The sequence below is a fragment of the Diaporthe citri genome (assembly GCF_014595645.1).
Source record: "Diaporthe citri strain NFHF-8-4 chromosome Unknown scaffold_5, whole genome shotgun sequence".
Taxonomy (NCBI): Eukaryota; Fungi; Ascomycota; class Sordariomycetes; order Diaporthales; family Diaporthaceae; genus Diaporthe; species Diaporthe citri.
In genome coordinates this window covers 4,706,879-4,733,928 of record NW_025064850.1, presented here as the reverse complement: position 1 = coordinate 4,733,928, position 27,050 = coordinate 4,706,879, and the positions used below count along the sequence as shown (strand labels likewise).

Below are 27,050 nucleotides of genomic sequence, written 5' to 3'. Positions count from 1 at the left end.
AGTTTTGGGCTAATGCACCACGCACGGGGTGATCGTGGCAACAAGGCAGGCCGCAGGTAATGCGGTGTATCCTCGGCCGCGCTGCACGAGTCAAGCGGCAGCCTCCCCGAGCTTGTTGACGCCCTGCTGCCCAGCTTCGGCGAGCTCTCCGAAGCGCAGATCCGGGGATTTCAACCAAGCAGCGCAAAGCCCGGCCGGTACACTTTAGGCTCCAAGCCTCCCCAAAGCCCAAGCCATTTTCTTGTTCACCGGCGGGCTGGATGGGTTTGGTTTTTTTCTGACAAAACACATTCACCGTCCCCGTCTTCCTCAGATCTCTCTGTGGAGCCGTCAGTGTCTCAGATGCGCCGCGAAGATGGCCTAACACACCTGCGATTTCCCCCGTCCGCCGCCCGAAGACTACCGTTGGATGTCCCGATCGAGACGCAACAATGAGAGTGCAGCACGAGGAGCCGCAAGCGGCAACGATCGTCGGCGTGGGGCTCGCAATGACATCTGTCTGCCTCTTCTCGTCATTTCTAAGTCAGTCCGCCAGGGGGGCCGATGCTGGGCATAGACCACCAGAATACTGATAGAATTTGTCTGACAGCGCAACTTTGGTCAGCAACATATTCATGGAGGCCACAACCGCTCGCGACATGGCGTAAGATTGATCCTCACGAGGGTTTGCCTGGAGGCATGAGCAGGGAGGTCTGAGGTCTGTTGAAGCTGACGCCCGCTGTGATTAGTGGTCACCATGGTCTATCTGGACTCATTTTTATATATCGTCATCGCTTCAGTCCTGAGATTTGGCCTCGCTAATACGGAGATGACGGCTTCCCGGTGCAAATCCACCGACATAGTCTACCTCACTGTGTACCTTAGTACCAAAGTGCGTCGTTGACATCCTCCGAAATCCTCCATGGCCCCGAGAGTCCTCTGCTGACACACTGCAGTTGGTTTGTGGCACTGTTATGCAGCCTGAAGTTTCGTTCATGTTGACTCAAATCACAGATCATATATTTCTTCCTAGTTGAGAAAGCGGTAAGCGACTTGGCATTTCTTGATGGGTTCATCTGATGACCTTGACTCCATCCTAATTCGACCAGTGTGTAATAAATGGACGCTCAAAGCACTCCAAGTCGTGGCTTCTCAACATGATGGGAATGCTTGGTTGGTCCTCCGAATACGCTCAAGGAGTGTTCAATTGCTTATAATGCTAGCCTGTTACATTCTCATTCTCGTCTTCGAATTCTTGCAGTATGTATGATTCTTTTCCGGGTTTGATTTTCCGTCGACCATTTACTGACCAACCTGTGGCACAGTCGCTCTACGACCGTTGAGTCTGGTGTCTGCATTGTCAACGGGAAGTTAGAAGCGCTTATTGGTATTATATTGTGGGACATCGGCGCCAAAGTGAGATTCTCCACAGGGACTCTTGTCTGATAATCCGGCCGGCACGGATGTTAATGAATATTTAAGGTCTACCTTGCGTCGCTTTTCTTGGAGCCCCTCTGCAGTATGCCTCCCTCAATTGGTAATGATAGGCTTTTTTCACCATGCAGAGAAGCTAACAGTTCTTCAGACTGGTTCTTTCTCCGACGTTCTGCACCGAACTTGACGGTCCGCCGGACTGCAATACGATTCCTGGTCGGACTCGCCTGCCTCCTCGCTGCCGCGATTGTGTCAGTGACAGACATCCTTCACTAATCCCTTCCCTCTGCCAGTATCAGATCTTCAATACCAGAAATACAGCTGAGACAAATTCCCAGAAACGCTTCCGTCCTCTCCACGATTCACGGCGAGCCCATGTGGATCTGTATGTTGAGCTGCACTAGTGACAGTAAGTCTTCCGTGCTGTTCAACGCTGTTCATACTAGGATCAAACTCCAGAAGCTGACACATAGTTGTCGCAGTCCTCTTCGCATCAGTTGTGATCCACTGGATAACCCTACACGATCAGACCGAGGTGACACCGCCACCGCTTGTCATATCCAACGTAGAATACGCCGTCGACAACAGCCACCCGAGTGCGAGATCCCGCAGAAACACCATGTCCGCAAAGTCACCACCCGAATGGCTACGACCCAACCACCTGCAAGCGCAAGCAAGCGGCCAATCCTTGATAGGAATGCTGAGCGACGATGACGACAAGGAGCTGCGATTCGCCCACCACCGCAGCCTGCTGGAGATCGAGAGGCGCTCTAGCAAGGGATGCCCCTCGGGTGCAGGCCGGGCCGTGGGAGTACGCGGATCAACTTCCAGGTCAGCAGCAGAGGACGCCATCGACTGCGAGAAGGCGGAAGCGATGGTCGCAGCATGGAACGCCATGTCGGAGAGCAGCGGGTCCAGCTCGAGGGCAGCGGAGCGTGGCGGCCATGTGGACAAGGGCAAGCGACCAGCAATAGCCGCTAACGGGCTTGAGTGAGGATACGGATCGAAGCAGTGCGAGCGACACATCCTCGCTCTCCAGGCCTGCCAGGGACGACACGAGCAAAGCTTGGGGAAAACGAGCAGAAACGCAAGGGTCTGTGAGGAGAGCGCTTCAACACGTCAAGGATGGCGTGCGGTCGCGCGCGGAGGGCGCTGAGAAGCAGCCGCCAAGTCTATAAGGGCCCCTCTTTTTTTTCTATCCAAACATTCCGATTTTACGCACGATATATAAACTATTTATATTCTTCAAGTTCCTCTACTAAGCTGGAACGACAATGATTCTCCTAGTGGGACAAGAAACAATATAAGTTACAGGCAATTACAGTTTTACGCACAATACATATATATATAACTATATATTAATTAACCACTTAATATTATGTATAATTTTAATGAAATATTATATTATATATTAATTTCCTTGCTATTAACTCCTTTCCTTTATTATATATTCATTTATATTTTATATTATTAAAAATATATTAATAATACCGTTATATTATTTTATATTTAATTTATATATAATATTATATTAACATTATATTAAATTTATAAAAAATATTTATAATTATTTAATATTTTTATTTATATTAATTTTAAAGATTTAATTATATTATAATTAAAGTTATAAATATATAAAAATTTATAATAAAACTTTATAATAATAATATTTAAAAATAAATAAAAAATAAAAGAAATAAAAGAAATAAAAGAAATAAAAGAAATAAAAGAAATAAAAGAAATAAAAGAAATAAAAGAAATAAAAGAAATAAAAGAAATAAAAGAAATAAAAGAAATAAAAGAAATAAAAAGAAATAAAAGAAATAAAAGAAATAAAAGAAATAAAAAATAAATAAAAGAAATAAAAGAAATAAAAGAAATAAAAGAAATAAAGAAATAAAAGAAATAAAAAAAAATAAAGAAAATAAAAAATAAAGAAAATAAAGAAAATAAAAAACTTAATTATAAGTAAGTTATTAATTAAAAACTTAATAAAGAAGGAAAAGAATAAGCTTAAAAAGCTTAACTTAAGCTTTAAAAGTAATATAAAAAGATATAATAATAATAAAATAAAAAAAGTATTTTTAATATAATAATAATAAATATTTAATTAATAAATAATTAATAAAATTAAGTATAAATAAATAAAAAAAAAACTTAAATAAAAAAATTAATATATTTATATTAATTAATTTTTATATAATTAATTATTAAATATAATAAAGGTTAAATTTAAAACTTATTTTAAAAGAAATTTAAAATATTTTAAAATATTATAAGTTAACTTAAAGTTATTTATTAAAAAGTATTTAAATAAAGTTTATATTTAAAATATAAAGAACTAAATTTACTTTTTATTTATATTTATATTAAAGCTTATTTTTATAAAATTAAAGCTTATTAATTAATTATAATATATTTTTTTTCTTTAAATCTTTATAATAAGCTTTAAAAAATAATTATATAATAAAAAATAAAAAAGTATTATAATTTAATTATAAATTAAATATTACTTTTTGCTTAATTATTTAATTATATTTTAATATTTCTTAAATATATTAAAAGCTTAATTTATTTTTTATAATTAATATATTTTTAATTTTTATAATATAATATATTAATTAAAATAAATTAATAAAATATAATTATTTAAATATAAATTAATAATTAAATTAATAATATTTTTATAATTCTTTAATTTAAGCTTTTTATATAAGCTTTTTTACTTAAAACTTTAAAATTATAAATTTATTATATAATTTATAATTAATTAATATTTAATTATAAATAATTTATTTTATTAATAAAAAGTTTTTAAATTTTAAGTACTTTATAATATTAAATTAATTAATATATAATTAACTTATTTTAAGCTTAAGTTAATATTAAATTAATAATATTTTAAGCTTTATTTTATAAAAAATATTTTTATTTTCTTAAATAAATTTCTTTTCTTTATTAATTTTAATTAATAAAAATTATATTTTTATTTTTTTATAATAATTAAAATAATTATATTTATAATAATTAAGTTAATTATATATAAAATACTTAATTTTATTTATTAAAATTATTTTAATATTAATATTTATTATTTTAAAATTAAATATTATGTTTCTTTATTATAATATTAAAAATACTTTTATATTATTTTAAAATAAAATAAAAAACTTTAAATATATTTAATTATTTTTCATAATTAAGCTAAGCTTTTATTATAAAAATTAAATTATTAATTATTAATAATATTTTATATTTATTTAATTAATTTTAAGTTTTTATTATATAAATTAATTAATTAAATTAAGTAAGAAATTATATTATTTTCTTTTTATAATATTATTATAATATAATTAAGCTAAGCTTAATATATTTTTACTTAAAAAGATTTTTAAATATAAAATAAAAACTTTTTAAAAAAAGCTTTTTCATTATTTTTTTAAATATCTTTATAAAATTAAGCTTTTTTAATATTAATTACCTTTTTATTTATTATAAGTTTAATTTTTTTTTTTATTAATTAAATTATTAAATATTCTTAAAATAAAAATTTTTTAAATAAAAAAAAAAGCTTAATAAGTTATTATTATTCTTTTTAAATTTTATATATTAAATTTTATATAATTATATTATAAGTTTATAATATAAGAAAACTTTAAATATATATTATAAGTTAACTTAAGGTTATTTATTAAAAAATATTTAAATAAAGTTTATATTTAAAATATAAAAAAAGAAATTTACTTTTTATTTATATTTATATTAAAGCTTATTTTTATAAGGTTAAAGCTTATTAATTAATTATAATAAATAAAGAAATAAATAAGAAAATAAGTAATAAAATAAATATAAAATTAAATAAAGAATTAAATAAAGAATAAAATAAGGAAATAAAATAAGGAAATAAATAAATATATATATATATATATATATATATATATATATATATATTATTAATTTATTATTATATAGTTTTTATTATTTTTATTTAAAAATAATTAAAATTAATTTAAATATTAATATAACTTAATTATTATATTATATATAAACTTATATAAAAATATTTATTATTTATTATTATTTAATTTTATATATTTTATTTTAAAAATACTTTTAATTTATTATTATTTATTAAATATTAATAATTATTTTTAAATTAAATAATAAGTTAAATTTATTTTTTAATTAATTAATATCGCTATTATTTTCTTTATTTAAATTAAATTTTAATATTTTTAAATTTAATTTTATTTTTAAATTTAACTATTTTTTTAATCTTTATTAACTTTTTTTCTTTTTTAATATTATATTTTAAAATAATATACTTATTAATAATAATATTTATTTTATTATTAAAATTCCCTTTAATTATAATAAATATAATTAAAATATTTAAATACTTTAAAGTTAATATAAATAAATAAAGGTATAAATTTTTATTTATATTTCATTACTTTAAAATCTTAATTTTATTAAATATTAATATATAATTCCTTTTTTAAGTTATTAAATAAATAAAAAACTATATTATTTCTTTAAAATACTTCTTTAATTCTTATTTTAAATTATCTTTTTTTTATATTTTTAAATATATTAATAAGAAAAAAAAGCTTAAAATGTTTTTTCTTTTATTTCTTTTTATTTCTTTTCTTTTTTTAAAAAATAAATTTAATATATTTAAATTAATATATATATTAATTTATTGCTCTTTTTATTTATATATTCTTAATAATTTAAATTTCTTTTTTTTCTTTATTATTTTATTTTGTATTATATAAATTATTAATAATATTAATAAATTATAAAACTTTTAAATAAATTTAAAATATATAATTTTATAATTCTTATAATAATAATTTTATTATGTAATATATTAATTATTAATTTAAGTTTAAAGTTTTTTATATATTTAAATTATTATTTTTAAGGTTTAATAATATTAAAAAGTATATATTTTATATTTTTTAATTTTATTATAATTTTATATAAAAGTTAATAAAAAATATATATTTAATTTTATTAAATTAGTTATAATAATTTAATGAAAAGATAATATATAAAAGTATAATAAAACTAATAAATAAGTATTAATATAATAAAATATAAAAAGATAATTAATAATACTTATTTTACCTTCTTTTTCTTTATTTTCTTTATTAATATATAATTATTTTAAATTTAATAATACTTTATTTATTTATTTAATTAAAGGTAAAACTAACCTTAAAATAAAGTATTTTCTTTTTTATAAAATAATTATTAATATATAAAAAGATAATAAAATATTTTTTAAATCTTTTATTTATTTTTATTCTTTTTCTTATATAATTAATTCTTTAATAATTTTATAATTAAAGTCTTTAATAAGTTAATTAATAAATTCTTTAAAATTTAAAAGTATTTTTAATATTTTATATAAAAAGTTTTAATAAGTATTAATATTTACTTTAAATTTAATAAAATAAAATTAAAATTATAATATATTACATATTTAAATTAAATATATTTAATAAAATTAAAGCTTTACTTTTAATAATAAATAAGTTATTTATTAATTTATATTATTTAAGCATTTTTAGCTATTATATTTTTATTTATTAATATCTTTTAATAATAATAATTATATATTTTATTTTATTTAATAACTTTAAATATAATTAACTTAAATAATTAAAAATATATTAATAATAATAATAAAATACTTAATAATTTATTAAATATTTTATTCTTTTTTATTTAAATAAATACTTTTATTTATTTAAAGTTTTTATAAAAATACTTAATAATTTAATTTATTATTATTTAATATTATTTATTATAATTTTATTAAAAGAATTAATAATAACTTTAATATTTAAATTTAATATATAATAAATATTAAATATTATTTTTAAGATTTAAATTAAATTTAATAAAGTAATTTATATTAAATATTTTAAGAAATATATTATTATTTAAGCCATTATCCCTTATAATATTATAAATTAAATAATTAATAATATAAAATAAGTATTAAAGATAAATAATTTAAATATATTAACTTATTAATAAAATTTAAGGGAAATTTAAAAGGAATTAAAATATTTTATTTAAATATTATATATATATATATTATTATATGCGTTTTTTAAAAATTTAAATTTTATAACTTTATTAAAATTTATATAAAATTATATTAAGATAAATTTAAAATTATTAATTAATTAATTAATAATTATATTTAAAATCTTTATTTATAAAACTTATAATAATATTTAAATATTTATTAATATTAATAAAAGTTTAAATATTTAATTATTTCTTTAATATTTTAAATAGCATTATTATATAAAGTTTATAAATAAGCTTATAATTCTTTATAATATATTTTAAAAGTATTATTAATAGAATATTAATAAATATATTATAAATTTAAATTAATATAATATAAATTTAATTATTTAAATATTATATTAATTTATTAAAAAAAATAAAGAATAATATATTAAAAGATAAGTTATTTATTAATAAGAATTTAATAACTTTAAAATAAATAATTATATACTTTTTTAAAAAGTAAAATTAAATAAATTTATTATTTTATTAAATTTATTCCTTAAATAATTATTTAAATTAATAAAAATACTTACTTTTTAATAATACTTTATTTATTATTTTTATTTTTAATTATTTATAAAATTAATATAAAACTTTATTTAATTAATTCTTTTATAATATAAATTATAATTATTATTTTATAAAAAGAAAACTTTTAATTAATTAAATATAAAGGTATTTTTAAAATATTAAAGAATATTAGTTTAATAAACATTAAATTTATTAAAATGCTTAAAAACTTTATAACTTAAGGAATAATTTATAAGTATTTTTTTAAAAGAATTAATAAAAACTTTATATTTAATATAATTATTTATTATAATTATATAATTTATATAAAAACTTACTTTTTAAAAAAATAATAAATAATTTTTTTAATATTAATAATAATAAATAATTTAATAAAATACAAAATAAAAATAAGAATTAAAGTAATAAATTATATAGTTTATTAAATAATAAAATATAAATTTTCCTTAATATTTATTAAATAATAAATATTAAACTTAAAGTAATAAATTATATAATTTATTAAATAATAAAATATAAATTTTCCTTAATATTTATTAAATAATAAATATTAAACTTAAATAATTTTATATAATATTTTTCTTAATTTTAAAAGATTATTTTAAATTTTATTATATTTATTATATTAATATAAGCTTTTTTATTTATAATATATATTAAAGCTTAAAGCTTATTTTAATATAAAAATTAATTATTAATAATATTTTTATAAATAAATCTTAATTATATTTAATAAAATATATATTAATTTAAAAAATATTAAAAAATATTTTTATAACGTTTTTATTATAATATTTAATAAATTATAATTATATTAATAAATATTTAATATATTATTAATTTAGCTTTTATATAAGTAATAATAAATATATAAAGTATGTAATTAATTTAATTATAATATAAAGAGTAAGTTATAATAAAGCTATAATTTTCCCTTGTTTAACTATAGGTTAGCTATAATAATTTATATACAAGGTATATAACTATTAGCTAGCAGTTATTATTAATAAAATTAATTTAAATTATGCATCTTTAAATTTATATATTACATATATATATTACATATATATATTTATTATATAAATATATTATGCTTATATATATTATTCTTATATTAATAGTTTATATATATATATATGCTTTAAAATTTTGCTTTTCTTTAAATCATTACTTATTTAATTAAATTGCTTAATTAATAAATATTTTATTTTTAAAGGGTTATAAAGGGTTAAATGCTTTATAATTATTATTTTAATAAGTTAAATATAAGTATTTAAATATAAATATGCTTAAATGTTTTAAGTATTTTAAATTACTTAAATTGCTTAAATTGCTTAAATTACTTAAATTGCTTAAATTACTTAAATTGCTTAAATTGCTTAAATTGCTTAAATTACTTAAATTGCTTAAATTACTTAAATTACTTAAATTGCTTAAATTATTTAAATTGCTTAAATTGCTTAAATTACTTAAATTACTTAAATTGCTTAAATTACTTAAATTACTTAAATTACTTAAATTACTTAAATTACTTAAATTGCTTAAATTACTTAAATTGCTTAAATTACTTAAATTGCTTAAATTACTTAAATTACTTAAATTACTTAAATTACTTAAATTACTTAAATTGCTTAAATTGCTTAATTAAATTATTTAATTATTAATATTTTAAAGCTTTAAAGTATTTAAATATTATACTTTAATTAATTAATTATTACTTTAATAACTTCCTTTTTTTTATTAAGTTAATTAAGGTGCTTAAGGAATAAATTAAGCTTAAGTTAATAATAATTACTATTATTATATTTTTTAATAAAAAGAAGGTTATTATTATTCCGGAAAAGGTTATTGCTATGGGGCTTATATTAAGGGCATTGCTAGTTAAAAAGGAGGTTATAATTAATAATAAGGAAGAAAAGGTTGCTTTATAATAATTAGCTTTATTTTAATTAGCTTAAGCTTCTTTTTCTTAAAAAGCTTTTATTAATATTTATATGCTTTTAATAATAAATAAAAGGTTATTATTATAAATTTTCATTAAGGTTATTTAAATATATTTAATTAATTACCTTTATTATTAATTAATAAAGCAATTAATATCTTAGCTATTAATATATAATTACATTTTATATAAACTTTATAATAATAAAGCATTTATTTAAGCTTATAAAGAAGCTATTAATTAATTCTTTAAAAGTATTTCTTTATTTATTTATTAAACTTATATTAAAAATTCTTAAATAAATCTTAATTATAAGCTAAGTATTTCTTATAATTATTTAATATATTAATAACTTCCTTTTTATTAAAGAAAGGAATTATTATTAATATAAAGATTATTATTATTTAGGTAAATTTTATAATAATTAATTATAAAGTAAAAAGAAAAAAAAAGTTTTTATATTATGCTTATAAATTAATAATTAACTTTTAAATTATTTACTTATAAGTAATAATGCTTAAATATTATTATTGCTTAATAAATTAATTTTTATTAACTTTAAAATAATTTATATTTAAAATCTTATTAAATAATATTAATAAAAAAGTAAAAGAATATTATAAAGAAAAAGATTATACTTATTAATTAAATAAAATAACTTTTATTAAAAAGTAAATATTATTAAAGGTTTAATTAAGTTATTTATATAATAAATTAATAGTAAATCTTAATTAATTCCTTTAATAATTTTAAATTAATTAAAAAGGTTGCTTTTTTATTAATATTTTAAAGTATTAAATTAAGCATATTAATTAAATATATAAATTACTTAAAAGAAATATTATTTATTAATACTTTAAAATATTTAAGCGCTTTATGCTTTATTAAGTATTTAAGGGTTTTTTAAAGGGTTAAAAGGCTTAAAGGCGTTAATTAAGTGCTTTAAAAGGCATTAATTATAAAAAAGGGTTTCTTAAGGGTATTAATTATAAGCAAGGGCTTTTTAAGGGTATTAATTATAAGTAAGGGTTTTTTAAAAGTATTAAGTAAAGGCTTTTTAAAAGTGTTAAATAAGGGCTTTTTAAGAGTATTAAGGAAAGCTAAGAGTATAAGGGTAATATAATTAAAAGTTAAGCATTTATTATAAATTAATTAATTTTACTTAAAAGTTAAATAAGCTGCATAATGCACTAGTTATGCATTTGGCTTCTTTTTATAAAAAGCATAAGTTTAAACCTTGCCGCAACTACCAAGACTTTTTTTAGGAATTTTCCCCTTAATTATATTATAGTAAATTACAACTTACCTACTTATAACCCTTTTAGCTAAAAGAAGTTTATACTTAAGGCATTAAAAATCTTATTAAAGTTAATAAAAATAAGTATTTAAAAAAAGCCTTAAGCCTTTAAAACCTTAAGCTAATAATGCTTTAAAATATACTTTATAAAAAGGCTTTTTTATAAGGGGTTTTTAAATTAATTAATAAATAAGCTTTATTATAAGCCTTAATTAACTTTATTAAAAGCCTTATATTAATAAAAGCAGCTTTATAACCTTATATTAAAATAATTATAGCCTTTAATAAAAAAGTAATAATCCCTTATTAAGTAATTATAAGGGATTTGCTTATAAAAAGTAGCCCTTATTAAAATTAAGATTAAAAGAAAGGATTATTAAGAGAGAAGAGCAAGGAAGGGCTTTATAAATCTTAGAAAAGGTTAAGGAAGGAGCTCTTAATTAAAGGAATTAAGAGGTATGTTAATTTTTATTTAGCTTTAGGGTATGGTTTTTCCAATATAGGTAAATTTATAAAGGAACCGTATATTAATTAGCAAGCTTTATATATATATTTATATATATTATAGCTTTATATAAATAAAATATTATTATTATTATTATTATTAAAATTTAAACATTTATTATAAATTAAATAAAATTAAGTAAAATATATTATTAATTTAATTAATAATTAAGGGTATTATAAAAAGGCTTTTAATAATTAAGAAAGGTTATAATTATTTAAAGGTATATTAAAAAAGGTTTTTTAATTAAGGCTTATTATAATTATTATTATTAATAATTTACATTAATAAATATAATTAAAGATTAAATATTATTATTATAAATTAATTTTTAATGCTTAATTAAGCTTTTTAATAACTTATAATATTATTATTAATATAAAGTTTCTTAATGGAATTATTATAAATAAATAAGCTTTTAAGGAATAAAATTTATTTTTTTAATACTTAATTATTTATATTTATTAAATAAGCATTAATTAATATTAATTTAGCTTTTATATAATTAATAATAAATAAATAAAGTATATAATTAATTTAATTATAATATAAAGAGTAAGTTATAATAAAGTTATAACCTTTCTTTATTTAATTATAAGCTAGTTATAATAATTTATATATAAGGTAAATAATTATTAATTAGCAGCTGCTATTAATAATATTAATTTAAATCATATACCTTTAAATTTATGCATTATATATATATATTTATTATATAAGCACGCCACGCTTATATATATTATTTTTATATATATTTTATTAAAAGAATAATATTTTATAAATAATAATTATTTATATTTATATAAATATATTAAAGTTTTAATATATACTTTTTAATTTTAAATATTTATATAAACTATTATTTTTAAAATTAAAATTTCAATAATAAAGAAAATAATATATATTATATTAATTATTAAAATATTATAATTATAATAATTTTAATTAAAGAACTTTTAATTAAAATAATTTAAATAATAATACTTATTATAATAATTATTAAAATATTTTTAAAAATAAAGAATATTATATTTTTAATAAATTTAATCTTTAATTTTTAAATTATTTATTAATAAAATATTAATAATATTATAATTAATGGTTTATATAAATAAAATATATTAATTATATTATATCTTTTATAAAATATAAAAGATTTAATATAAAAATTATTTTTAATAAAAGAAAATTATAAAAATATAATATATTATTAACTTATTATAAATAATGCTTTTTTATATTTTATTTTAAAAAATATAATTATAAAAAATAATAATATTAATAAAAATAAAAGAAATATAATATTTATTTTTATTTTTTAATTTATCTTAATTAAAAAATATATTTATATATAATTTTAAAGTATTATTTTTAATATAAATATTTTAATTTCTTTTATAATAAAATATAAATAATATTTTACTTTTTAATAAAAATTTTTTTTATTTAACTTAATATTTTATATAAAAAAAAGTATTTATTAAATTTATTAAAAAATTATAAGCTTTATTTTTAAAAATAATAATAATAAAAATTATAATTAATTTAATTACTTTTTATATTATTAAAAATATACTTTTTATATTATTATAAATATACTTTTTTATTTATATAAAAATATAAATAAAATATATATTTATTTATAAAATATAATAAATAAATTAATTTAATAATAATTAAATAACTTTAAAAAAAGTTTTTTTAATTATTAAAAATAAAAATATTTATAATATTCTTTATATATTTTTATTATATTTTTTATAAAATAAAAGTTATATTAATTATATTAATATTTTAAATATTTATTAAAAAGTATTAAATATAATAATATAAAAGTAAAAATTTTAAAACTTATTATAAAATTTTATTATTATTATTAACTTTATAATTTTATTTTATAAATATTTAAATTTATTTTAAAGAAGATTATAACTTTAATTATAAAATTATTATTAATTATTATATATTTTTTAAAATAAACTTATTTTTTATATTATTAATATAATAATAATATTTTATATAATTTAAGTTTTTAAATTATTTTTAATTAAAAATATATAAAAAATATTTTATAAATATTAAATTAATATTTATTTTAATTTTTTTAATTAATATTTTATAATATTAATATAAATTTTATATTTATTAAGTTTTAAAAAATAATATAAATAATAAAAATTATTTATAAAAGAGTTTTAATAAAAACTTAATATATTTTATTAAATAATAATTAATATTAAATAATAGTTATTTTTTTTAACTTTAAATAACTTTTATTAATTTTAATATTTATTTAATATAATTAATTTAATAAAAGTTAATATTAATTAATAATAATTATATTTAATTATTTATTTTTTATTAATTTTATTAATTTAAATTAAATAACTCTTAATAAAAAAATATATTTAATATTAATTAATATTAATTATATTATTAAAATATAATTTATAATAAATTAATTAATTATATATATTAATATTAATTAATATTTATTAATTTAAAATAAATACATTTTATTTAAAATTTAATTAATTTATTATAAATTAAATTTTTAATATTATTATTTATTTTATTAATTAATTGCTTTTTTTTATTTTTCTTTAAATAAAAGCTTAAACTTTTTTAATAATAAATACTTTTTTTTAGTTATATTTAAGTTTTTTTTTTTTATTTTTTAATATTTAATAAATATTATATTAATATTTTTAAAATATAAAAATTAATCTTTTAAAAATATAATTTTATTTATTATTATTTATATATTTTTTATTATTTAATTAATAATCTTTATAATTAATATAAAAAAGCTTTTTTAATAAATAAACATCTTATTTTTAATAAAACTTAATTATTAAATAATTTATTAAGCATTTAATTATATTTAAAACTTTTATTTTCTTAAAAAATAAAAAGAAATTATATTAAAATTTAAAAATAAATATTAAACTTAAAAATTATAAAATTAAAATTTTAAAAAGAAATTTAAACTTTTTTAAATATTAATATAATATTATTTTATAAAAGGTTTATTATAAATTATTTTAAAAATGAAAAAAACTTAAATTTAATAATATAATTAATTAAAGCTTAAATAAAGAAATTAATTATATTATTATATATATATTTTAAAAATAAATATAATAATATATTAATAATTTTAATTTTATTATTTTTATAATCTTAATTAAATTTAATTAATATATAGTTTTTATAATTATTTATAATTAATATTTAATAATTAATATATTTATTAAAATATTAAATTTATTTTAATTTAATTTTATTATTTAATTATTTATTAAAAATAAGCTTAATAATTTAATTATTTAAAAAAATTTAATTTTATTATTTAATTAATAAAATAATAAATATTTTAAATAATTATAAATTATAAACCTTATAACTTATATATATTAATATATTTAATAATTATTATTTATTTTTAATTATTAAATTAAATTAATTTAACTTTTTTATATATATTAATATATATAATTATTATTAATATAATAATTATATTTATTATAAAGTTAATTTTATTAAAAGTACATAAATTATTATTAATAATTTAATATTTATTTATTATATTATAAAGTAATTTAAATTAATTTTTAATAATTTTTAAATTTTTAAAAAAAACTTTTAATAATTATAAAAATAATTAAATTTAATTTTAAAAATAAATTATAAGTTTATAAAGTATTAAGTTTAATATTTATTAAGAAAAAATTAATTATATTCTTTATATTAAAAAATTATAAAATAATTATTATTTAATCTTATAATATAAAGTTTATTTTATAATATAATAAATTTATATTATTTAAAGAATATTAATAAGTTTTTTATTATTTTTTTTTAAATTTATTAATTACTTAAATAATTAAAAAAACTTTATTTTCTTTTAATAAAAAATATATATTATAATTATTAATTTTTAATATATTAAATATTTAAATAAATAAATTAAAATAAAATTAATATAAAAAATTTAAATATAATTTATATTAAAATAAAACCTTTTTATTAAAAGTTAATTATTTTAAATTTAAATATAATTATATTAACCCCTTTAAATTAATTAAATTAATTTAAATTAAATAATTAAATATAATTAATATTAATTAATATTAAATTTAATTAAATTATTTATATTAAATAAATATTAAGGTTAGCTAAAGTTAGTTAAAGTTAAAAAGATTAACTATTATTTAATATTAATTATTACTTAATAAATTATATTAAAATAAATATTATATATAATAATTATTCTTAAATATAAATTTTTATTTTTTAATTTATTATTAAGGTTTATAAAAGCTATTAATGCTTTATTAAAGCTTTAAAGAAGTATAATTAATATTAAATATTTTTTATTTATATATAATTATAATTAATAAAAATATTTATATATTATAAAGCCTTTAAATAAACTTATTATTATTTATACCTTAAAATTAATTTTATAATAATTATAAACCCTTAAATTATAAACTTTATTATTAATTATAATCTTAACTTAAATATTATATTATTTTTAATAATAATCCTTTAAAGTTAATAAATATAATATTTATAAAGAAAAATATATTATATTAATAATGTTTAATAATTCTTTTTTAAAAAAAGCTTTAAATTATTATTAAGCTAAAGGTAAAGCCTTTTTTATTATTATTAATAAAGTTTGCTTAAAAGCTATTAATAAAAAGAAAGTTATTATTAAAGAAAAAAATATTCTTAAAGCTATTATTATTATTATTATTATTAAAAAGCAGCCTTATTAAAAATATTAAAAAAGAGCTAAATTCTTTATCTTATAATAATAAAAACCCCTTTGCTAATCCCTTTATTAATTTCTTTATTAACTTTTTTATTATTAAAAATAATAATATTTAAAAAATTATTAAAAGAATTACTATTAATAACTTTCCTTATAATAATATTAAAATTAAGTTATATATAAATATAAAAGTTATATTTTTTTTTAATTAACTTAATTAATTAATTTAAAAGTATTATTTTACTTATTTTCTTAATAAAATATTTAAAAAAGTAATATAATAAATTTAATAATCTTTTATTAATTAACTTAATAAATAGCTTAAAGAGTTTAAAAAGTAAGTTTTTAATAACTTTAAAGATTATTAAGTAAAGTATAAATTCCTTATTATAATAATTTAATTAAAAAGTAATATATTAAAACTTTTATATTTTAATTAATAAATAATAAATATAAATATTAAAAATATTTAAATATTAATATATAACTTTATAAAATAAATTAAAGATAAAGCAAGATATACTTTAAGCATTATATTTTTTTTTAAATAATTTTTACTTTTTATATTATTTTATAACATTAATAAAATTTAATTATATTATTATTAACCTTTAAGGGCTTTATTAATATTTAATTTTATAAGATTAAAAATATTATTATTATAAAAGTAAAAAAAAATAACTTATTTTAAATTAAGTAGTTTAATATTAAAATTAATAATATTTCTTAATTAAGTAATTACTTAAGTTTTTTAGCAAAATTTATAAAACTTAATATTATATAAAACGTTATTATTATTTAAAAAATATTAAAATTAAATTATTTATTTAATTAAGTTAATAATTAAAATATTATAATAAAAAACGTTATTTTAATTATAAAAAAGAGTTAAAATTAATATTATAATGCTTTATTAAGAGAAATAAAATATATTTAACCTTTATATATAATAACTTACTTAAGTAAGTTAATTTAATTAAAAAAAAGCAAAAAAGGGCTTTTTAAAATTATATCTTTAAAAATATATATAATTAAGTATTATTTTACTTAATTAATTAAAAGTAAGGTAATTAAGCTAAAGTATTTAATATTATTTTAATTCTTAAGCTAAATAATAATATTTTCTTAATTATATTAAGGTGCTTAAGCAAAGCTAATATACTTAAACTAGGAAGACATAATATAAGTAATGAAAATATTATTAATATTAATAAAGGCAATAATAATAATAATTAATTTATATTAATATTTATAAATGCCTTTAACGGTTATTTAATGCCTTAATAATTAACTTTACCGTTATTAATATTATAAATAATTATATATATATTATTAAAGGCCCTTTTTTATTAAAATATTAATAATAAAGGTTATATTGCTATTATTATATTATTTATTAATATTTTTATTATTTTTAATAATATTTAATAGCCTTAAAAGTAATAAGTTATTAAATAACTTTCTTTAATATATATATTATTAAAGGGCCCAGCATTATTAAAAAAAATAGGAAATAAGTTGCTTAGTTATAAAGCTTTAAAATGCAGGCTTAAAAATACTTAAAAACCTTTTAATATAATTAAATAAATAGTTTATTAATTATTAATTTAAAATAAACTTAAAAAGCTTTCTTTATTAATATATAAAAGACTTTATATAAGAATATAATGTATTAAAAAAGGGTATATTAAGCTTATTAACATTTTTAAGGGTAATTAAGGGATTTAAAAATAATATTATTAATATAAAGAATTAATTATAACTTATTTATTATATATAAAAAAGTATTTTAAGTATTAATTTTATTATTATAATAATAATAAGTAAAAAGTAATAAAGTTAATATTAATATTTATAATATAATAAATATTATAATTTAAGCTTTATTTATTATAATTAATTAATAAGCTTTAATCTTATATAAATAAGCTTTAATATAAATATAAATAAAAAGTAAATCTTTTTTTTATGTTTTAAATATAAATTTTATTTAAACACTTTATAATAAATAATTTAAAACTAGCTTATAATATATATTTAAAGTTTTTTTATATTATAAATTTATAATATAATTATATAAAATTTAATATAATAAAACTTAAAAAAAAATAATAGCTTATTAAGCTTTTTTTTATTTTAAAATACTTTTATCTTAAAAATATTTAATAACTTAATTAATAAAAATAAAAATTAAGTTTATAATAAATAAAAAAGTAATTAATTAAGAACTTTTTATAATTAATGTTTTTATTTTATATTAATTTTATAAAAATATTTAAAAGGTAATTAAAAAGCTTTTTAAAGAAAATTTATCTTTTATTTAAAGACCTTTTTAAGTAAAAATATATTATGCTTAATTTAATTATATTATAATAGTATTATAAAAAGGAAATAATAAAATCTTTTACTTAATTTAATTATTTAATTTATATAATAAAAACTTAAAATTAATTAAATAAATATAAAATATTATTAATAATTAATAATTTAACTTTTATAATAAAAGCTTAATTTAATTATTAAAAGTAATTAAAAATATTTAAGGTTTTTTACTTTACTTTATAATAATATAAGGGTATTTTTAATATTATAATAAAAAAGAATAATACTTAATTTTAAAATAATAAAATAATAAATATTAATATTATAATAATTTTAATAGGCAAAATTAAGTATTTTATATATAATTAACTTAAATATTATAAATATAATTATTTTAATTATTATAAAATAATAAAAGTATAGTTTTTATTAATTAAGGTTAATAAGAAAAAAGATTTATTTAAGGGTATATAATTTTTTTTTATAAGATAAGCTTTAAAGTATAATTAGCTTAATATTAGCTTAAGCTTAAAATATATTAATTATATATTAATTAATGCAATATTATAAGGTATATTTAACTTTAAAAAGAGTTTTATTAAAAAAGTAAATTATTAATATATTAAATGTTAATTAATTATAAGATATATAATAACTTTATAATTTTAAAGCTTTAAATAAGAAACTATATATAAATAATTTATATTAAAAAATTATAATAATATTATTAGCTTAATAGCTAGCTTATATTTAAATAATTAATTTTATTATTTAATATATAAAATTATAAAGATTAAAGATATATTAATTATAAAAAATAAGCTAAGCTTTTAATATATTTAAAAAGTGTTAAAATATAATTAAATAATTAAATAAAGGGCAATATTTAATTTATAATTAAATTATAATATTCTTTATTTTTATTAAAATAATTACTTTTTTAAACTTATTATAAAACTTTAAAAAAAAGGATATACTATAATTTAAGCTTTGCTTATTATAATTAATTAATAAGCTTTAACCTTATAAAAATAAGTTTTAATATAAATATAAATAAAGAGTAAATTTATTTCTTTATACTTTAAATATTAACCTTATTTAAGTATTTACAGCTTTAAAAATATAAGGCTAGCTTATAATATATTAATAATAATATTATTATTATTAATAATAAAATATAAATTTAAATTATTTAATATAAAAATTATATTGTATTTATAATTTCTTTAATAATATTATAATAATTTAAAGTTAATATATATATATATTATACTTACTTTAATTTATACCTTTCTTAATTATATAAATTATTCTCTTTATTACCTTTAATTTAATAATAAAAAGCCTTTAATGCTTTAAAATAATAATAATTAAATTATATTATATAATTAAAAGGTTATAAATTTAATTTTATTGCTTTAAATTATTAAAAAAGTTATTATTAATAAACTTTTCTTTTGCTATTTAATAATACTTATTTATTAATTTTTTTTATATTTTTTAAATATTATAAATATATATAAAATAACTTATTAAATAATATAAAAATAAAGTTATTTAATATAAAAAATAAATTATTTATATAATTTTATTTAATAAAGGTATAATTATATAAAGTTAATTATTTAAATGTTAAGTATATAAGTATAATAAATTAATATTTTATGCATTAAATATATTTAATTACCTTGAAAGTAAATACTTTTTAATAAATAATTAAAAATAAATATTAAATTATTTAATTTATTTAATTAAGCTTTTCTTTATAATATATTTTTTATAAATAATAATTTTATAATTATTAATATATATTATATTATACTTAAAGCATTATAATAAACTTAATTAATAAATATAATAATATATTATTAAAAACATTAAATTATTTATATATTATAATATTTATAATAATAATTAAAGCTTAATATATATATATATTAAAATATATAATTAATTAATTATTTAATTAATTTAAGCTTGTTTTAATTTAAAAATTATAACCTTTTAAAAGTAACTTTAAATTGCTTTTATATTTAAAGTAACCTTATATATTAAGTTAATAAAAAATTATTATTAATTCTTTTATATATATTATTAATCTTTATAATATTAAAAATAATAATAAATATACTTTTTTAAATTATTAAAAAATGCTTTAATTAAGTTAAGATTAAGTAAATATAAAGGTAAATATTTAAGCTAAATATTAGCTTAATTATATAATTATTATAAAATTAAAAATTAATATTATTTATTATTAATATTAAGTTAAGCTTTAAAATTAATAATTTCTTAAGTAAAATCTTATTTTTAATAAAATTAATAAAGCCTTAATTATTTATATAACCTTTATATATAAATAATTAAGTATGCTTATAATTATAAATATTATAAATATTTGATGCTATATATTATAATTATTATTATTATTAAATATAAATTTCTTTAACTTAATACTTTTTAATGCTTACTTTATATATTATAACTTATTATTTTATTTATATTAAATTTCTTAATATAAATATATTAATTTATATAATGTTTTTAAGTTTTAAAAATTTAAATAACTTAAATAAAATAATTTTATTAAGTAGTAATTAAATTTATAATGTTTTTATTTTATTTAACTCCTTTAAATGCTTAATTAATAATGCTTTAAAAAATAAGTAAATTAAAGTTATTTAATAATTATTATTATATTTTATTTTAATATAATTTATTCTTTAAAATAAGAAAAATAAAAACAGCTTAAGTAATAAAAATATATATTAAAAAAGATAAATAATTAAAATTTAAATTATAAATATTATAATAAAAATTAATTAATTAAACGGCTTTATATAAGCTGCTTAGCTTAATAATAATGCTAGTTATTATTTCTTAGCTTATAAATTTATACCGTAAAACACTTTATAATTCTTATAATAATAATATTATTTACTTAATTAATATTTAGCAGCTCTTAAATTATATAAAGTTTTAAAAGAGTTAGGTAGTAAGATATAGTTATAAAATTATTATAAATTAATTTATAATAATTAAAATATATAGCGTAGTAAAAGGCATAACGTTATAAGGGTTGTGGGATAAGTAATTATGGTTAATAGTTAAAAAGGGCATGGCATAATAAGTATATACGAGTTTTGGTGTAAGGTGTTATATACAGGCCACTGGCGCCATTTTGATATGTTTAATTACATATGAGAGTAGAGCGTTCCACAGTAAGCTGACTCTCATGTATCTGTTCGGTATGCTGTGTATAAACGTGACCCGAAATACAAGCCTGCATGTCTTCTAAACCGTCCCTTTGGTTCCCTGCAAAGTTCGTCAAGACATTATTTGTGTGTTAAACACAACATGCGTATAGTGCTGATCAATACAACTTCAAGATTGAATGACAAGTTGTGGCACTCGATCATCCTCGCCTCGGAAAGGCCATCGATGCAAGCGACATTACAACCGTAACACGAAGGACTGCTAGTCCAGATCAGTCCCAGAGCTGAAGCATGCAGACGATAGAGCTGCAAGATAATGGACGTTATCGTGAACTCAAAAGGAACAGCGGCGCGCCATTTCCGAAGCAGCACAGGACGTAGTCAGTTCAATGGACCGGTCGCGCTGACCGAAGTGGCGATCTGCACATATGGTACTGTAACGCTACCGATGAATCCTCCCTTGTGCCCGAAAGAGAAGGTCCGGATTTGAGACTAGTATCTGACTGCAGATCCATTAGATGCGTGGACTCGTATCAAGCCTTGGCAATAACTTCGGGTGGCATCGTGTGCGATCCTTCCAGTTGAAGCTCACCCATAAATGTCTGCCACTCAGGCAAGCTTGAATGGTCTCAATGTGTCCCGCAAACTCAGCGAGAACAACACCTATACGCCCAGCAACACCCACAGCACAAAATGTGGCCGTCACTAAGCTTTGTACTCGCCTCGGCCACGGCCGCCATTGCGTGTGTGATTCCCGACGAGCCGCTCTCCAACAACATCCCCCAAGGCTTTGCAATTCAATTGCAGAATGCATCATTCCCAGATATTCACGATCACTTCCTCAACATATGGGACTGGGGCCAGGGAGATCAGCACCTTTTTGTTAGTCCCGCTGGAAACTCAACGAGCGAGCTGACGCTCGTCGACGGCGTCATCACTCTGCCATGGAGCCCGCCGCGCCGTGCGTGCATCAACGGAGAGTACGAGGTCAAGGACAACACGACCAAGATCTTCATGACTGACCGCACTGACCCCCGCGCCATCTTCAACGTCGTCTACGGCTGCAACCCGGACACAGACGCCCTGCAGACCGAGCTGCACATTGCCTCTCGAGGTGATTTGGCCCAAGGGGGTACCGTTGGCGTGCGGCCATTCAATTTCATGTACGATTTCCGCTGGACTCCGGAAGGGACCACGGGTAAGCTTGTCGCGTAATCTTGCAGTGAACCAGGAGCCCACGTTTTGCTTACTCTGCTGCTAAACACAGCTTACGACCCTGATCGCCCATTCACTAAGGTGACTCTTGTGGTGGTGCATCCTTGATGATTGACGTTGGCAAGCCAGCCAGCCGGAGGGTGAAGGCCATGCTTAGGGCGTTAGTCCGAGGGGAAAGACTACAAATGAAAACCACTGTTGAGTGTATTGAAGCATCGTGTGGAACCACGTGGATCTCACGTAAGTGCAGTGGTGAGTAGAGAGCTATTACCTAGGTGGCGTGTGGTAGAAATTTGGCTTATAGCAGCCCTATACGATGAAAATGGGTTACAACGACGGCTTCTTCCGGTTTCAAGGTACTCACAGGTGCTCGCAGGTGCGCACCAGACACTAACCAGTACTTACGTGAGTTCCTGGTCAAATGTGTCCATAGATATCTGAGAATCACTTACACTCCGGCCATGCACCGCTATTGCCCCATAAGAATTACGTGAAAACTTATTGGTGATATGCGCACTAGTAGGCAATGTCACACAAGTAGGATCTGCTCATGATCCTCCGCCCGGGCCAAGTTCAATCTACTTCCCACGGCGGCTTTATTCGCGAACGCACTCCCAACGTTCCCAGACGCGGCGGAGGAGAACCTGGGGTTCGCGGCCGACTCGAAGCATCAATATCCCGTCGAACCCCGGTTTGGTGCGATATGCGTTGTGGTCTGTGTAGACAACTGGCCAGACGAGAGATCTCGCGTATCATTAGGAGGATGCCAGTCTTCCTGGCACTTGGCGGCAGGCACGATGGCCCGAGTGGCCCAGTCACGGTTGACAGCATCTGGGACAGCATCTGGGACAGAGTGGATGCGGTTGTGCAACTTGGGGACAGAATGACGGTGCAGACGACGCTAAAAACGGCAGTGGAGCATCTCGTCAGGTTGGAGCAGCGCGAGAGAGTCTCAGCAAGGCGGGACCCTGAGGCGCCGCGAGATGGTACTGGTTGCGTCTTGATGAAGAGTCGCTACTCGAGTGGGACAGGGGGCGGGAATCTTTGCAGCGAGCCCAATCAAGGCTCTGGAGAACGCTCTATAGTCGAGTCCAAGGATTGAAAAGAGATGGAATGCTGGATATTCTCCTCAAACAGAGAAGAATGTGAGTTGTACTGTGTGTGATTTAATGCTGACCCTGTTCCAGTGGGCTGGCTTATCGACCGTAGGTCACTGACGAACCGGTGATAAGAGTGAGGCCGAAATAAGATGTGGCCCAAGCGCCGCTGTTTCCTTCTTGCGCCCAGCTATCGGCTCCATCTCGGCATCCGGCTAGCTGCATCAGGGTCGAAAAAGAGGCGCGCCCCGTCTGAGCTCCACCCGCTCACTTCACTCACTCGCCGCGCGCACCCACACCAACTCGCTAATTCATGCCCTCCGCCTTGCGTTGCCTTGTGTTGCCCTGCCCTGCTTTGTTTTCTCCACCCGCGTCTCCGATCTGTCGGAGCGCATATGCTGCAGTGACCTGCCGTACTGAGCGACCAATGAACGCTTGACAGGCGGGCGCTTTGGTCTTGTACCTGGGTGCCTGTCTCAATAGCCAACACGCTCTGGTCGCTCACTCATGCCCCCATTGGGACTGCTTCCATCCCACGAGCCCCTCACGAGCATCCCACAGAGCCCCCTCAACCCTCTCGTAAAGTCGACTGCAGTCTGTCCCTGCCCGAGGCCCAAGATGCGATAGCAGGAGATGACGGCCCAGCAACCGGTGATGATATCAGTCCATCGGATACACATCGAAGATGCCGGGTGAACGATCCAACACGAACACGCCGCTGGGCAACACCAACAACCACAACTCCTCTTCTGCTGCCCAGCGCCACCCGTCCCAAGCACAAGCACAAGCACAAGCACAAGCACAAGCACAAGCACAAGCACAAGCACAAGCACAATCTGCCTCGCCCATCCAGCTCATCTCCAAAATCCCCTTCATCCTGCCTCATGAGCGCGTCTTCCCCATCCAGATCGGCTCCGAGCTGTACAAGCTCTCAGGCGCATCCCTCTCATCAGACGGTACGTCCGGACTGGCCCAGGGCAATGGTCAGCACACATTGGGTCGCTGCTCATCAAGACTGACGATACACAGCGCCCTCTTATTTCTCCCAATACTTCCTCTGCCAGATCAAGCAGGCCGAAGAGGCAGGCCAGGACATAGGCAGCGCCATCCGCACCCTTTACATCGACAGAGACCCCGTCACCTTCAAGGATATCTCACTCCACCTGCAGGGTTACCACGTCCAGCCCCGCGATGGGACGCACTTCGTGCGGCTGTTTGCCGATGCACAGTTCTACTCCCTGCCCAAGCTCATCTCCCAGCTCTACGAGGAGTCCATCTTCATCTCCATCGGCCACCGCGAGTTCCAGATCCCGCGCGACTCCTTTTCCGAGCCCGGCAACTCGCCCAATTTCTTCAGCCTGGGCTTCGCCATCTTCTTCAGCAACCCCTCCGCCGACCTGTTCCCCGGCCTGGACAGGGAGGGCCTGATCCGCCCGCCCAGCATCCTGCCCCCGAGCGTGCCCAACCGCAGCGCCGACACCTTCTCCGAGCTGCTGCACCTGCTGAGGGGCTACCCCGTCGACATCCGCTCCGAGGCCCACCGTGCCGCCCTGTTACGTGATTGCCGCTACTTCAACTTCAAGGGCGTCGAGCAGCGCCTCATCCCCCACTCAATCAGCTTCAACCAGTCCCGCGGCAAGGACGAGATAGCCCTGCGCCTCGAGGACATTCTGAAGTCGGGTATCTCCGTCCTGCCGGAGCGCGTTGATATCGCCGCCAGGGAGAGGGACAACTTCCTCGGCTGGGTCAACTACGCCCGGCCCTTTGTCGACAGCAGCCAGCGGCCCCTGGAGCTGGTCCTTGAGATCGGCGGCGAGTGCACGCGCCTGCACTTCGACAAGGATGGCGCCGGCGGCGGGACGCGGCTGGAGTTCTTCCGCGAGGTGCGCACCAGGGTGACGAAGCTGTTCGAGGTGATCGCCTCCAAGCTCAACCTCCCGCCGACCACGCAGCCCCTGGGCCTTCTGATGGCGAGCGGCGGCGCGTCGAGCCAGCCTGCCACGCCGGGAAACACCCCACTCAGTGAGGATCTGGTCAAGTGTGTGTTGGAGACAGAGACGGCCATCACCCTGGATGGGCAGAGCTACACGGGTCACTTCCCCAGCATGTTCGACTCCGCGGACGAGGTCTTCGAGGCCGGCGGCGGCGGCAATAACATGTCGGCACCGTCGAGCGCCGGCCCCGCAAACATGGACTCACCGGCCAGTTTCGCCGGCCTGTCCCTAAACCCCCCACGGAAACGAAGACGGGCAGCAGATGGAAGCGTCGTTGGGATCGACGGTGGCGCAGGCTTACCAAGCAGAGGCTTCTGGGTTGTGCGCACCGGCCAGTGGAGGCTGCGCATACAGGCCGCCAAGAACGGCCGGAGCGCCGTGGAGTGTGTGCTTATTGCTGTGAAACTGGATGCTATGAGCGGCGAGCATGCCAGGAATGAGGCGAGGGAGTTCTTGAAGGCATAAGCTGGGCTTTGGGCTCTACGCGTCCGTAGGGGCTTCACGCGAATCGGAGGCTGAAGCGAACGTTCTATGGGACAGGATCGACGGCGGATTTGAGGTCGACGGCTGACCCGATGAGAACATCAGGTGAATACTGTGAATATAATAGCATATGCTCATGGCAATATCGTCGGAGCGA

At 22.1% G+C, this 27,050-nt stretch overlaps 3 protein-coding genes across 3 annotated transcripts; all 3 read left to right on the top strand.

Moving 5' to 3' along the window:
* Nucleotides 1-431: 431 nt before the first annotated feature.
* Nucleotides 432-2,407, top strand: INS49_011831 (uncharacterized protein; the record flags this gene model as incomplete). The annotated part of the gene is made up of 7 exons (XM_043172540.1): nucleotides 432-526; nucleotides 590-643; nucleotides 1,305-1,395; nucleotides 1,462-1,498; nucleotides 1,565-1,664; nucleotides 1,752-1,822; nucleotides 1,896-2,407. The coding sequence occupies 7 exons, from the start codon at nucleotides 432-434 to the stop codon at nucleotides 2,405-2,407; spliced, it is 960 nt and encodes a 319-aa protein (XP_043024285.1).
* Nucleotides 2,408-22,797: 20,390 nt separating this feature from the next.
* INS49_011830 (uncharacterized protein) lies at nucleotides 22,798-23,319 on the top strand (the record flags this gene model as incomplete). The annotated part of the gene is made up of 1 exon (XM_043172539.1): nucleotides 22,798-23,319. The coding sequence occupies one exon, from the start codon at nucleotides 22,798-22,800 to the stop codon at nucleotides 23,317-23,319; it is 522 nt and encodes a 173-aa protein (XP_043024284.1).
* A 1,782-nt stretch (nucleotides 23,320-25,101) lies between these two features.
* Nucleotides 25,102-26,875, top strand: INS49_011829 (uncharacterized protein; the record flags this gene model as incomplete). The annotated part of the gene is made up of 2 exons (XM_043172538.1): nucleotides 25,102-25,372; nucleotides 25,446-26,875. The coding sequence occupies 2 exons, from the start codon at nucleotides 25,102-25,104 to the stop codon at nucleotides 26,873-26,875; spliced, it is 1,701 nt and encodes a 566-aa protein (XP_043024283.1).
* Nucleotides 26,876-27,050: the final 175 nt, after the last annotated feature.